This window comes from Gambusia affinis, linkage group LG22 (assembly GCF_019740435.1).
Source record: "Gambusia affinis linkage group LG22, SWU_Gaff_1.0, whole genome shotgun sequence".
Taxonomy (NCBI): Eukaryota; Metazoa; Chordata; class Actinopteri; order Cyprinodontiformes; family Poeciliidae; genus Gambusia; species Gambusia affinis.
This window is the reverse complement of record NC_057889.1, coordinates 8250275-8266398: the sequence shown is the minus strand read 5'-3', so window position 1 is coordinate 8266398 and position 16124 is coordinate 8250275. Positions and strand designations below refer to the sequence as shown.

General features: G+C 39.7%; 1 protein-coding gene across 1 annotated transcript; it reads right to left on the bottom strand.

Annotated features, from left to right (window-relative positions):
• Window positions 1-867: 867 nt before the first annotated feature.
• Window positions 868-15345, bottom strand: LOC122825781 (potassium voltage-gated channel subfamily F member 1-like). The gene is made up of 2 exons (XM_044107334.1): window positions 11344-15345; window positions 868-1008 (listed from the first exon to the last, which is right to left on the bottom strand). Exon 1 carries the CDS (start codon window positions 15134-15136, stop codon window positions 13637-13639), a length of 1500 nt encoding a protein of 499 aa, XP_043963269.1. The 5' UTR covers window positions 15137-15345; the 3' UTR covers window positions 868-1008; window positions 11344-13636.
• Window positions 15346-16124: the final 779 nt, after the last annotated feature.

The following is a 16124-nucleotide window of genomic DNA, read 5'->3' as shown; positions in this document are numbered from 1 at the left end:
AAAATAAGACACATTGCTACAGGGGCTTTATATGTTACATCAAAAGTATATCAGATGTCAAAACATTGGTTTATGTGAACAGAATAATTTAAAATTAAAGATGATGCAGCTTCTTTACTGAATATCAGGCTTTGTGGTTAAATATTTTAAGCAACCTCTTGTGATTTTAAAGCTTAGGCCCCTTTTGCCTAAGCTCTCACATTAGGGGTTATTGATGCTGTTATGGACAGGTGTAACACACTAATTGGTCTCTGCAAACTCTATGTACTTCATTGGATAACAGTTTAAAAGAAAATCCCAAGCTATAACATATATTAAAATAGAACACCTACAAGAATAAAAGGCCTTTTTTTATCTGCTGCATCGCCCATTTTTCTCTTCATCTTTGACATTTCTTTAGTCAGACTAACCTTTTAACGTTTGGCTAAGTCTACAATAAGAAAAGGGATTGTTAGACTCATTAAAAGCTCTTGTCATGGTGGGTGAAAAAAGTCACACTGCTTCTGCTTTGAGAAATTTGTGGCTATTATCATGAAACTTAATGCCCTGTAAAACATTCCAGCAAAGCCTTTTATCAATCTTCAATAGCTTTTCGCCCACGCCTGCAAACACACACAGGCTTATCCCACAGATTTTGCTGCTTGCACACTAATCAATATATAGTTAAAGGTCAGTGTGGGGCAGGGATGATCACATGCTTTCAAATGCATTTTCATTTATCATAATCTTCCAGAAATGGTCTAAATCTTATTCCCTGGCTCATAAATCTCCACTCCACATAACAACACACTTGAGGTAGACATGCGGCAATGCCTCTGTGCTTTATCTTGTTATAGGCAAGGAGAACAGAGGTCACTTACCCTGCCATTAAAACTCGTTCTTGTAAATGGCCTCTCCAGATCTCCAAGGAAATAGGCTATTAGCTGGCTTTCTGTTGATGGACGTTAAGCTTAATAGTTTACCACAAACTGAGGCCATTTTCCTGATGGAATAAAGTGTTGTTGAAACCTGAGAGGCAAAATTCAAACAGACAGATGTTTACAGACTAGAACATATATTTAGACATGCAATTTATGACAACAATTCAATGCAGGTGCACTCAATTTCTTTTTATTTTTTGGAAAATGTAGAGAGAGCTTAAAGTGCTAATTTTAAACAAAAAACAGTGACCCAGTTTTGTTTAGAGGATTAGTTCAGTCAAACTGGGTTTCTTTTCTGAAAGAAAAACCTCAGGGCACCAACTTCTGAAAATGTTTACCACACTGGAAACAATGTGTGCAAAATCTGAAAACAAAATTATATTAGCATATCATACAAAAAATGTTTTGCTCAGAAAAAAAAAAAACATCTCCTAAATATTGTTATCGAAAATATTAGGTCTGTTATTTAATTTGTGATTTACTTTTTGAAATATCACAGACTCTTTCTCCTTGTCAATGTTCAGAATGAGAAGGTCAAAAGATTATGTCATCAAAGTATTGAAGAATATATTTTTTGCTACTATATAAATAAAACTATATTGTTAATTTTGCTCAGTGATAATTTCAGACTACACCATCCACCTCTAAGTTCACCTTGAAAAACTGTAAATCTCTTTGACTGATGAGTTTATTACCTGTTTAAAAATGTCAGACTTTCTACTCCTCCTCCAGGTCCTTCTGTTTTCCCTGACTGGAGATGCTTTTGTAAATAAGTACCTCCTCCTGTGGTGAGTGAAATAAGTCCCGCTGAAATTTGTCCAAGGAATTCTTTCACTACTTTTTTTGTGCCACTTGTTATTTTTCCAAGCTGTGGGAGATTTACTTCTCCGTTGGTTTTCATCTGTGATCAAATGCAGTGACCCACACAAGAGACAAATGTTCCAAAGGATTTTATTACCACCCAGACAACACATTTCATCACTGTTTGAGGTTTTGTATATCCACTGTGACTTGTTGAATCCGCTACCATAAATTGTCATGTCTGCTTCTACTTTTTTCTTTACATCCCAAGAGGCTTTCTGTAGTGTTTGTAACAGGACTTTCACCTGTTATTGTTGTGCCTGGTGTAAAGTCATGCTGAGGTTCTGGATAGCTACTGAAACGTGTTCGCAGCATGTTCAGTAAGGTCAGGGCTACTAACAGATATCATGTGTCAGTACAGCAGTTTACGAGGTCAAGCTGGAATAAAATAGAAAGAAACAAACAACTGCTGGAAGATTTTATAAACAACTTATGAAGGTTCAAGGCAAGGATAAGCTTCTGTATGCCAAGGATGTCTTTACTTTAGCTTGGAACAGGAAGTTCATCCATCTGTACGTCCATCCACTATTGGGGTTAACAGGTACTTAAGGAAAATCCAGACATCCCTCTCCAAATGACAACACCTCAGCTGATTTTGGGGGATCCCATTCCCAGGTCAATAGCTCCTCTAGTGGGTTCTGAGTCTCCCTCTCCTTTTAGGACCCACTAGTTTAAACTCTAAAAGGAGGAGTCCTTAACAAATGCCTGAACCATGTCAAGTGAATCCATTCAGTGTGAAGCACTTCCAGCTTCAATGAGTACACTTCTGTCTCTAAAGCTGAGTCCAGAGAAAGCTAATTTCAGTCGCTTGTTTGAAGGTTGTTCTCTTGATCATTAGGATTTTTAAAAGCAATAATTATAGCAAGCAAATTTTTATTTACCAGTATTTGAACATAAATTTAGAGCACCAGTAATTCATAGAAAACAACATTAAACACCTGTTTAATGATTCTATGTGTGCAGGATTATCCTTTTGATCAACCTCAAACTGGAGGAACGTGAAGATGAAATTTTCAGACAAATGTTCCTCCTGTTACGTCTCAGCAAGAGTGCAAACAAATGCATGTCCTAAAGAGACTGCATGCAACACGTTTCTGTGAAAATGTACTTATTCATTTCATGAAATTATTTTTCCATAGCAAGTGACCTAATTTCACAACTTCTATTTTTGCATGCATTTCCACTCCTCTCTTATGTAACTCTTAAATGTGAGGAGTTGATGTAAGAATCGGTCTCCTGAGCTGAGAGGGCTTCATTTATTATGAGACGAATATAGCACATTTGCATCTAGTTTTAAAACATTTCTCCACATTAGCTTGAGTAGTTTTGAGCCCAGGGCTGCACATTTCCATACTGCCAACCATCATGTTTTCACACATAAAAAATGCATGTGTGAACTCTCTGTGAGAAAGATGAGTCTCAGAGGACAGGTAATTCAGGTATTGCTGTCACTAAATCTGATTTTTATATAATTCAGTACTGAACTAATTGTAATTTTTGAATCAGGACAATGATCTACTTTATCAAAGTATTTTGTCTCTGAAGAACAGGGGTCGTAAGTGAACGTATCAGTTCCATCAGGTTTGGTCTTGCAAGATCAGTTTCAATAATTGGATGTCCATATTTTTTTAAACAAAGTGGCACAGGGCCATTACTGCATGGAAGATGAATTAAAATATGCCCTCTGTAGCTGTTTTTAAAGTCTTTCAGTGAAGGGCATACACCACGACTTAAACAACAGACAGCTGTTTTAGCTCCTCACAATACAAGCTCTACAAAGCTGGGAAGCCCTGCCTTTTATGCTGCTGTTTATAACGCTAATTAAATCCATTTGCTAAGAAAACCCAGCAAAGGACGGATTGATTTTTAAATAAACTCAGGCAGCTTTAACCAGCTTTGGCTTTGAAAAAGTTATTTAAAGCGACCTGTCCTCGCAAGGCTTGATCAAAGGAGCTCTGCACAACAGCAATGCATAGAACACAAATCACAAGACTGACAAGCCAAACCCTGAGCGATGCACCAAAAAGAGAGGAACAACGAGAATAAATATTTAAAGGTTCTGAATTTAAATCAGACGTTGCGTATGCATACTTGCTAGATTGGAGTTTGGTATATTTTCAGAGGACTCTGCAATGTCAGCCAAGGGAATGGAATGCAAAGAAGAGATTACACGTCAATGTGAAGCTAATAGTGAGTTGAATTAAAATGGTTTTTACTTTATTTCTCCAATTTCTACTTTCAAAGGGACCATTTTGCTGAGGGAAAAGATAAAGAAATACCCACTGGGAGTTTTCTGTATGAAACTGCCAACGAGAGGAGGAGCTGGGAATTAAGCATAACTAGATATAACTCTGGAGGACTCTTCATCTTCTCATTGTTAATGCAGACTGCTTCCAGACTGTTCAGTTCATTTCAAGGTCTGACTTTTTACTGTCTGTTCCCCAGGAACATTCTTGTCCTTTGGAGAAATCACAGTCGATCCCGAGGCATCCATCCATCCATCCATTTTCTGTACACCCTTCTTCCCTAATGGGGTCGGGAGGGTTGCTGGTGCCTATCTCTAGCAGCGTACCGGGCGAGAGGCGGGGTTCACCCTGGACAGGGCAACAGTCTGTCGCAGGGCAACACAAAGACATACAAGACAAACAACCATGCACACACACACTCACACCTAGGGAGAATTTAGAGAGCCCAATTAACCTGACAGTCATGTTATTGGACTGTGGGAGGAAGCTGGAGAACCCGGAGAGAACCCACGCATGCACAGGGAGAACATGCAAACTCCATGCAGAAAGACCCCGGGCCGGGAATCGAACCCAGGACCTTCTTGCTGCAAGGCAACAGCTCTACCAACTGCGCCACTGTGCAGCCCCTCGATCCCGAGGCAGTTATAATTTATTATCTCTTCAGTGAGCTCTGGGTTCAGGGTCTTCACATATGATGCCTTGCAAAACTAGTCATACCTCTTGATTTTTTTTCTACAACTTGACACATTATAACCACAAACATGAACATTTTGGAATTTTGCATTGTGAAGAGAAAAGAGAAGGTTTTGAAAGTAAAAATCTGAAGTGTGGCATGCATGCATGCAAAACAATGTGTGTATTGAGGAGCTGATATTGCACATCTATTCAAACCCACTACCTCCACTGTGGAGCATGATGGTGGCAGCATCATGCTGTGGAGATTCAACAGTGACATAGAAGCTTGTTGGGCATGATAGGGTTGAAGACAGAGTGATTCTCAAAGAAAACCTGCTTGAAGCTGCAGCACTTAAAACATGTAGCAATTTTACATATTAGTGACTCTGTGTAGCTACATTCACCAAAAGACATGTAAAGTAATAAAAGTTTTAAAATGTTTCTGGATAGATTAGTTTTGAGCCTCCATAAGCCCCCCAACATGAAATGCAATATGGTTCCATTAGAATGAGAAAACTATTACATTTTCAATGTTTCATTTTTATAGTTATTCAATGTACTGAATCAAACTAATATAATCATAAACAATAAGCCGTAATGATCATTTTAAGACCCCTGACTTGAAAACAAATCCTTCCATGTTAGACTTTATAAATTTACAAAACCGATTAAATACCACGGAGGAAGATAACAGATTAAAATGATTAGTTCATAACAGCTACATTGCTACCTATGATTTGATTTACATGCATCAGAAGAAACATTCTGGCGTGAATCTGCTCAGCTTTCACTTGACATTATCAGCAGAGAACAAGTGTCGTTAAGCGTCAGGATGTTTTCACAGTGATAAGACCACATCACCACCTTAAGACTCACTAGCATTCGCTGTGACGGCCCAGAGACATGCACTCAGCTTGTTTTTCATGTAAAAATCCCCACAAAAGCGGTTAACAACCAGAACAAATGAGACCATAACTTCCCCAGTAAACCTCAGGATACTGAGACTAGACTCAGACCAAGAGCAACTCCTGACATTATCCTTCTCTGCTTTCTGCATTACATGTTTCCTAGCAGCAATATTCTCTTAAGTATTAATGTAAATTACCATGTAATAAAAAATCTGACAATATGATACACTACCACTGGAATAATCTCAGTGCACTCCTAAGTATTACTCAAAGTGTTAACATGTTGAATTTAAATGTTCTTACAGCCACATTCAGCTCTCTGCGGAACTGAGTTATTGCCTAAAATGAAAAATACATGCCGGAGCAACTCTGCATGCAAATCATTCTCACATAGAAAGTTTTATCTATCATTCAGTTGTATTGGCTCCATAGTTAATCCAGGTAGGTTATGAAATTTCCCCCCCTCAAAAAGTAAAACTCTGCTGCTAACTAACATTGGTCTGTCAGCCTTGCAAACGTACTCCTTAAAATTGACATAAATTCACATTAGAAGCAAAAACTTTAACATATTCAAATCAGTTTAGTTATTTGCTTGTGATTGGGCAAAAAAAAGTTGAGCACAAATAAAATCTGTCTGTGTGGTTTGTATTTACCTTTGCCGCCCCCTCATTTTGATGTCCTCAAATAAAATCCAAGTACAAAAGATTACATGCAGAAGTTAACTAAGCTTATTAAAAGTAGATCAAAAAGTTCAATGACAAGGCTATTGCTCACACTGGATTTAACTCAGGGGTATTCGATTAAAGGGGCTGAACACATATCCATGCCAAATGGTTTTATTTGTCATAAAAATGGAAAACAATGGCTCATTTTCCTTCAACGTCACAGTTATGCATTAATTGTGATTTAATCCCCAAAACATTAATTGAATCGTGTTTGTGGTTTGGCAAAATATGCAATAGTCAAAAGGGTATAAACCTTTTGGCAAGGATCAATTTATTACATCTCTTTTGTTGCAATGTTTAATCCTTCAGAGAGATTAAACAACATCTTGAAGTATAAGTAGCAAGGGATCCAAAATATTAGAGCTTCCACCAGCAGATGCATTAGGTTAAAATGCATTTTTCATCTGCACATTTGAAACCCTACAGGCAGATAAGCGGAAGATTTTCCAAGAGAACATTTTGAAAGGTAGGAGCTCTAAAATTGATCGGGTAAAAGGCGAAGAGAGAAATGTGAATCCACTTTGGAGAGATGTGTTTTTCTGAGTTAGGTGCATCTCCTCCTACCACTTTACAGAAGGTCATATTTAATCTGTACAATTATTTTCAGGCAATTTTGATGTAGCTCGCCTTCTGAATTGAAGTGCTTCGGGGGTGCTCCTACGCAGCATTTAAAACACTCCTCGTTAAGGCAACAACATCTCCAGAATACAATTTTTTTTATTTTTTGTCGTCTTCAGAATCTGACATCAGGGAGATTACCTTTTCCCTCTCTGGCAGCTGCAAATATCTCTTGACTGAAGAAATCTCTCAGAGAGGCAGGCTGTTAAGCCATGGCATTATCCACAAGCATTCTTACTCCAGCAGAATATAGATGCAGGTTTTATCGTTTGTCGATATGATAATATTCAAGTTTGTTGAAATAAAGTATTGAGATGAATCTTTCCCCTATACCACAAAAAAGCACCACTCTACAATATGATTTGTCTGAGTTTGTCTGTGTCCGTTCGTTCATTTGTACACAGAGGTTTCCCTATTTTTAGAAGGGGAACAGGTGTTGACAATCTCCCCCTACTAAAGGTCGAGGGAGAAGGAAAGAGGGAGACAAGTCTGTGCTTCCGCGCTGTCATCGAAACTGTTGGGTGACACTCAAAACCAGCCACGTCAACACTCAACAATCAGCCCCGAGGCTCGACTGGACATAATGTGACATTTCAGGAATCGCACTGATTTCCTGAAAGCCAACCAATACCAGCTCTCCTGGTGACACCCCATCTGCTTGGAGAATACAGTAAATCTGCTCTGAAAGCATACAAAAGGTTCAGTCTGGGTGTTTATATAAAAAATCATACAGGTATGACGCGGGGCACTAATGCAGGATTGTTCCCACAGCTGCGTCGAACCGAATAAACATGACATGCATGCACTGCAGATGACGGCTATCAGCCTTCTCTGCATGCAGCTGTTGATGAAAATCTGAGGTGGGCTAATGTAAACACTGTGACAGTAAACACTAAAATAGACGTTCAAAGCAGGGAGTCAGGAACCCATTGTGGGCTACAAAAAAGCAGGGGAATCAGAATAATTCTGTGTATTTTTGCAAAAATAATATTTTTGCTGGCATTATTGCAAGATATAACAATAACAGTCATAAATGTATACAAATTCACCACCTGTATTATTATATACTTCTTAAACTGCCTTTTTAGGACGGTGTGTATAATCTCACACTGAAAATATTTTTGTAAACCTTTAAGTTGAGCTAACTTATTCAGAAGGGAAGAAAACACGCATTGAGAAATTATTGTTTTTGATTTTACAAAAAACACAAAACCTTGAAAAGTAAATGCAATTCATCTCTTTTTGGACTCATGCAATGTTTTTATGTTGCTCATAAGCTCTCTGAACTGCCTTGTTGCTGAAAATGTGCTATATAAATAAAATTACCTTTACCTTTACCTCATTGTTAACTGTTAGAGAAAAGTGGAAAACACGCAAAGACTTACGAGTTTAGTTTTGTTTGAGTTCAATGTTCTGATTATTATGTTTGGAGTTAAGTGTTTTATATTTAACTTTGTTTTCATGGTATTTACTTGTGTTTAATCAGTTTCCCCATTTCCTGCATAGTCAGTTGGTATAATTTCCAAAGCCTTTCCTCACTCCAGCTTCATGCTGCCATGTTCTATTATTATTCGCTAAGCCTGTTTTGCTTTCCAGTATTTTCCTCCCTTCAGTATAACCACCTTATTTCAGTCAGTATTTTCCAGATGCTTATTGTCAGTGTAAAACTGGAACCTTAAGCCTTGCACACACTCTAGAACGATTCTAAAAATTCATACAGCACATGAACGTCTCACTGTGTGAGCTCGATATGACAGCAACTTCCCTGACACTCCACAATAGAAGATGTCAATCAGTATGACTTGTTGCCTCCGCAGAATGTTGTCCAACAGATCTAACAGACATATCAGTCCATCAATTAACCTGACAGCAAGTTACAAGCGTTGACGTGCTTATTATTAGAGTTGGATGCTGAAATCAGGGAAAGTGGGAGGATTCAGACAACAGTGGAAGCTCCTGTGGCCTCAAGTTGTCTTTGGCTGTGGCTCTCTCTTTCTGATGGACAACAACATTGGATCAAGCTCACAACTGCTTTCTTTTCACTTTTCAATATTTTTGCCAAGACAGCTGATAATCAAATTCAGATGAGACTAAGGATGAGCTTTATGGCAACAAACACATAATATTGTTTTTACATGAATCAAACAATAAATTTGTAGAAAAGCTCCTTGGGCAGCGGCATGGTAGAGGAACTGTGCTACTGCGGGCCTTGGGAACATTCTAGTCACTTGGCATCATTTGCTATTTGAAACACCGAGACATTTTAAATGTATTCTCCAACCTTGTGAAGTTCAATAGGGGAAAAAGAAGTGGTGTCATGGCAGTACAGGGTTGCAAGAAGCAATAGCAGCCAAAGTGGCAATAATTATGACACGTGACTTTATTAAAAAGAATAATTTACTAGCATGTCAGTTTTACCCATTGTGAAGAAAAGTATCACATTAAATGTCATAATATAATAAAGTAATTCAGAAAAGGAACCATATTGACTCCATTTATACAAACAGAAATGCTAAAAAAAATTATTGGAGTCTTTTCTGCTAGATTTTATTTTTAGACAAGTTTTCTTTTAAATCAACTGTTTTTAAGAGGAAAGCAGTTGGTTGTCAAGTTAATATATCTGTTTTTTGGTGAGGGGATAATGAGCATTTTTGTCTGTTGTTGCTTGTCTCAAACACCCACAGAATGCAACAAATGAGCAACATGTGGGTGTTAAAACTTGTGAATAGCTGGCAGATCACAGCAGGTCACTATAGAGTACATCACACGTGACTGCAAGTGTAAAGACGAAACATAGCTGGATTTGGGTGAGTGCAATCATTTGTCTGCTGATGTGGGTAGGTGGCGGACAGGAGAGGAGTGATGTTTGGACTCACATGCGATTGTGGATCTAAATTTGAACTTGATGGTACACGTGTGTATTTGCATGTGCATCTACTGTGAGGGGAGCATTGTGCTGTTACACAATGGATGCTTTTCACATTCCTCCCTTCACCTGTCAGAGCCAACAAAGGCCCTCTTCTCTGTCTGACATGTATGAATCTACTGCTGGCCAGAGGAGATAGCTATGGAGTAAAAGATGTGAGTGGGTGGACAGTCTGAACAGTCCCCTTCCCTTCTGACTACCTTCATGTTCTCGCTTTCAGGCTGCAGAACGGACGACTTAGAGCTCAGTTGAGAACATCACTGTGGAGGAGGTGGTGGAGAAGTTTCTCTTTTCCAAACTGACATGTTATAGAAGTGACATATTCACAAACCTCGTTACTGGGAGAACAGCAGTGTCCTGTATCTTGTGCTCTAAATAATAATAAATTGATCTTAAATATGTTATTTACTTTAGTTGGAAGCTTGGGGAGTTTCACATTGTCATGTATGTGCATGTGACGCTACATACACTGTTAAAAGGCAGTGACTTTTCTCAAAGGAGCTAATGTTAGTTTAATCTAATTATTGTCAAGAAATAATTATGCAACTGGATGCATTAGACCATGGATAAAATAAAAAGTCAAGAAAGCAAAGAGGAATCCAGGAACTAAGATCAGGTGGAGTTTAACATAAATGATGGATAGATCGATCTTTCTTGAAGGAACAATTATTTAAAATAAAAAACATTTTTATTTGCGGGCTGCACAGTGGCGCAGTTGGTACTGTTGCCTTGCAGCAAGAAGGTCCTGGGTTCAATTCCTGGCTCGGGGTTTTTCCACATGGAGTTTGCATTTTCTCCCTCTGCATGCGTAGGTTCTCTCCAGGTACTCCGGCTTCCTCCCACAGTCCAAAAACATGACTGTCAGGTTAATTGGTCTCTTCAAATTCTCCCTAGGTGTGAGTGTGTGTGCGTGTGTGTGTGTGTGTGGGTGTGTGCGCGCATGGTTGTGTGTTCTGTCTGTCTCTGTGTTGCCTTGCGACAGACTGGCAACTTGTCTAGGGTGTAACCCGCCTCTCACCCGGAACGTTAGCTGGAGAGGCACCAGCACCTCCTGACCCCACTAGGGACAAGGGTGTAAGAAAATAGATGGATAGATTCTTATTTGCATTGTCTTTTTGTCTTTAAGAAAATTGATAGCAATTCCACTAAAAATGTTAAGCAGTATTTTTGTGCCATTTTTGTGCACACATATTGATCATGTCAATGTGTCAATTCTTAATAAGAATCCATATAGCTTTAAGTATATGCATATATTTATTTGTTTATGGGAATCATTTTGGTAATTCACCAGTCAAATAGTCATTGAAACTAACCAATGTTTCCCTTTTTGACTCTGACTAGTATTCATTGGGCAATCACTGAATAAAATGTTCTTAATGTACAAAAATTGTTAACCAGCACATATTCATGAACATACTCCAAATTCAGCTGCTTTAAAAAAAATCAACTTATCAGTCTACTTACAATCAGGCCTCTTAAGTCCTCATCAATTCCTTTTTTTCTCTTCTTCTTCTTTTTCCTGCTCATGCTTCCTGTGAAAAGATTGTGCATTTAGTGATTTAATGACCCTAATGTCACAAAATGCTCTGCAAAGATATAAAGCCTTTGCTTGAATCATGCAGTGACATGTCAGGCATTGCAGTATCCCTGCTGTGCCAGCTAATTGTTAAAGTGACTGTTCTATTTGTGTAGCAAACTCAACATCATTCAAACTTGTCAGTGTAGGAGTTGAGGCATTTCAAAAATGTGAAAATGTTCCTTTTAAAACTGGCACCTGTCAGGATAATTTAGAAACCTGGAGCATGAAGCACAAAAATGCTGCATTCCACTTTAATCACAATAAAATACATATTCCACACAGCTCCTCATTTTTTCATGTTTCTTTTTACTGATGATTTTGTTGGAGTATAGTCATGTGGGTTGGGATTTCTTCACCTCACAATTTTTGCTTCTTTTATCAGCAGAAAGACGGCAACCCTGGAGAAAGAGGAACATTCAAAACCCCTAAAATCTGCTTAACAAAAAGTCAGGCAAATGACACAGCTGCTGCAAAAACTCTTGTGCATTTTTCATCTGATTTCACCCTACACTGACATAGAAACAATAATCACGCTGATGTAAATCACGGGTGATAAACATTTAAGAGTCCTTGAAGGCTTGCATCTCCAATTCCATGCTTCCAGCAACAGTGAAATGTACATAATTAAATCACAATCTCACAGTACAATCTGATTTGTTTTCATTATGCTTAAACAGTTATCATGAAGGTATTTGACTTTTCTTAATTTTCTCCTGAACAAGCTGCCTCACATCAAAAAAAGCTACAGAGCAATCTACAGTATAAGTGAAATTTAGTTGTATGGGAGTGTTAAATCACAACCAGTATGTGTTTGTGGATTTTGCTCAGACTTGATGGCTACTGTAATAGGTGGGTGAGAGCTCACAATGTGCTTCATGTATGGGTCCAACTTGGGTTTACTAGACAAACCTCATTTCAGCAAAACCAGGACATCCTAAAAATGTCCTTGTGGGGTCTCACTTGGGTATAATGAATATACATTCAAAATCGATGAAATAGATGAATATGGGTAATCTTTGTGCCCGCATTTGAGTTGTGTCAAAGAAGTACAATCAGATAACATATAACCTGCATTCATACAACCTGCCCATGTAGGACCTGTTTTCAGCACTTGTCCTACCAAAATGTCCCCCATTTCTTAAATATTGGCATTCATGCGATGATTAAAAGAGAAAATCTAATTGCTGGAATAGAACAGCTGAACAAACATAAACCCACTGCTATCTATGAAAGGATTGATACATAGGCAAATGACATGGTGGCATTTAGCACAGCTGAGACCCATTTTAAACCCCATGTTTTACTGACATTATGTGTAAATGTTAACTTTGATAAGTTGCCTAAATGGGAAAAGTGGCTTTTCGAACAAAAACCTTCTTCAAATATGTACTTACTGAAAAAGGCAAAGTAAGAATATAGTTAAATTTCCTTTTCACAGTGAATCAATTGCAACTGAGCAAAAGCTTCAATATTTCCAATCCTTGTGGGCCACATATGTAAATGGTAGCAGGCATTAGATGCTGATATAGGGAAAACCTTTCAGGAAACATGGATTCCCTGCAATAGGCAAAGTATAGGCAAATAACATGGGGCAATTATTCAACTTGCGGTAAAATACATGTGGGGGGTATTTTCAGCCCATTTCCTACCCTTATAATATATGCATAATGGATCCAATGTTGCCTTCTAACATACCAACATGAAAACAAATGTTGTAACAATCCCACTCAGCAAAAATAGATTCACTTTAAAAAGGTCTTGTAAATATTACTTTTCCCTACATGTTTGGTACAATTTGGAAATTTTTGCTGCCTGGATAGAAAAAGCTGCCAGAACCCCTTAGTGGCAAATAATGTAGTCATTGAGCCTAATGTGACCATACAGTCCTTACTGGGACCCCTTTGTCAGGTAATTTTTATTTGGGCAGCATATGTAAATGTTGGCTGAAGTAAGATGCCCATATGGGTGTTCAAGTGGAGGCCATATGCAAATCTGGGTTCGCTGCGAGTCTGTCAAGTCTAAAGCTAATGCATTTTTCTGTTTAATCTTATTTTGAGAGCAGGGATATTTTCAAATCCTTAACCAATCTCCCAGACATATATAGTGCTTCAAAGAAAAAACTGATTAGATCATCTTGTGGGTGCTTTTTCTTATCAGATAAGACAAGTTTTTCCAAATTCATGAGATGAAATATTCTGAGGCCTCTGCTGTGCTCTCAAAGCTAGTCTCCATGCTCGGGGTCTGCATACTCGGCCCTCCCCTGGTGTCCTTCAGCAGTGGTAGGAAGGTATCGCTGTGACAGGAGCTCATGGAGGAGTCCCAAACCCGGGTACCGCAAACTTGTTCAGGGTGCTCGGGTGCAGCCCTCAGTTCGCCTTCAGTAGAGCGCAGCGCCATCAGTTCAATCTCATGCTTGGCTGCGGTATCCAGCACCTGTTGCTTGTTGTAAAACAGCACAAAGTTGTTAATGATGGGGTGTATGGGCAGCGCTATGGCGATGACCCCGCACAGAAAACTGATGGCCGCGTTACACCGGCCTAAAGTGGTCTTAGGGTACACGTCCCCGTAGCCCACAGTGGTCATGGTGATAACAGCCCACCAGAACGACTGCGGGATGCTGGTAAACAGCGTCTCCGGGTGGTTCTGCTCCATGGTGTAGCCCAGCGCTGAGAAGAGGAACACCCCCACCCCCATGTACATGAGGAGCAGACCTAGTTCTTTCAGGCTGCTCTTCAGAGCAGATGTGAGCGTCTGGAGACCGGATGAATGGCGCGCCAGCTTGAAGATGCGCGCAATGCGCATTATGCGCAAAGCTTGCACCGCCTGCTGCACATTGGCCAGCTCCATCACACCGGCGCCGAAGGAGGTCAGAATCAGCACCACGAAGAAGGGCATGATCGCCATGAAGTCGATGATGTTCATGAAGGACAAGACGAATTTGATCTTGTTTGGAGAGGAGATCAGACGGAGGAGGTATTCGATGGTGAACCAACCGATGCACACCGTCTCGATGACCTCCAGAGTGGGGTGCTCAGTGAGGTTGCCTTCGGAGTCCTCCACCTGAAGCTCGGGGATTGTCCCGACGCACATCACCACAGAGGAGACGAGGATGAAGATGAAAGAAAGTATGGCAATGACGTGCGCAGGCACTGAGGAGTCCGGCTTCTCCATCAGCCTCCAGAGGGACGACTGGAAGCGCTGGCAGCCTCCAGCTGACGGGTCTCCATCTCTGTCCACCAAGATAGTTCTCACTCTCTCTGCGATCTCTGCAAGTTCATCCTGAACCTCTTTAAGGTTGCTTTTGCAGCATTCATCCAGAAAATCGGCTCCGATTTTCCAGAAGTCCATCTCCTTCATGAAACAAATCGGGCAGATTCCCCTTTTCATGTGTATCTCTCCGTAATAATACAGCTCTACTATACACTTAAATGCCTCAGGGTCCCTGTCAAAATAAAATTCCCCGGTGTCTGGGTCATAATCGTCACACAGTGAGGATATCTCTTCGGGAGACTTCAGAGAACAGTCAACCAGCTCTGCCAGCCGGGTCTCCGGGAACCGATTCAACACGTCGCCATACAACACCTGTTTCACTCCGCCGATGTTCACCACGATCTCCGCCTCCTCACTCGCTTCAGAGCCGTTGCAGTCCGCGTACCGACTTCTCTGGATTCCCCACATTATTCCGAAGATTGCCCGCTTCAAAACTGAATGAAATTTCCACAGAAATGTCACCAGGCGCCCTGGCGCGCTTTATGTAGCCGTTAAACTCCTCTAAATTATATATATGTGTATATATATATTAGTTATGAAAAAGAAAATCTGTTTTCTTCGACCTGACTGCAGCATTAAGTCCTGTCAGTTCCATGCAGCCTTGTTTGGCAGTGAACAGTGCGCCTGTGCGCGCTGCAAAAGTTGGCATTGAAGAGCGCCTGTTGTCAAGTCGGAGCAATTGAAATCCAAACTTCCGGGAGAGATTTCAAAAATAAAACACTCAAGAGCTAAGAAGGGGTTTCTTGTAGGTTTTAACTAACACGGGTGTGGAATAACGTGGAATTACTTACAGGATAAAAATGCCAAATAGAGTCACGATTCTAGTAATAAGTACGAGATTCAATATAATGATTATTAGTTCAATAGTTTTGAGTTACAATTCTGACTTTTAAAGTCAGAATTTTTAAATTTCTCCCTGAAATCAAGGTTCTCTTGTTCTCTTAACTTGTTAAATTCAAAGTCATAATCCAAACATTAAACCCAAAATTATTACTTTCTATATCAAAATTAGGACTTCCGTTTTCTCAAATTTATCACTTTTAACATTGAAATTATACCAAAATTAAGGACTGTATTTCAACATTTAAGGGCTGCACAGTGACGCAGTTGGTAGCACTGTTGAATTGCAGCAAGAAGGTCCTGGGTTCGATTCCCGACCCGGGGTCTTTCTGCATGGAGTTTGTATGTACTTGCATTTATTTCCAAAGCTGATTTCTTAATTTCCGGTTGCGACGTGAGATTGCTGCGTGTTTTGCTGTTTACTGTCTGGACTCAGCGCAGTGCAGCCAGGCGCTGCGGATCGCAATTTTCCGCGCTTCATGGAAAACATTGTGATGTGTTAGCTTGACGAAATTACAGATGAGAACTGCAGCTTTCATTCGCAACATGAGAGCAA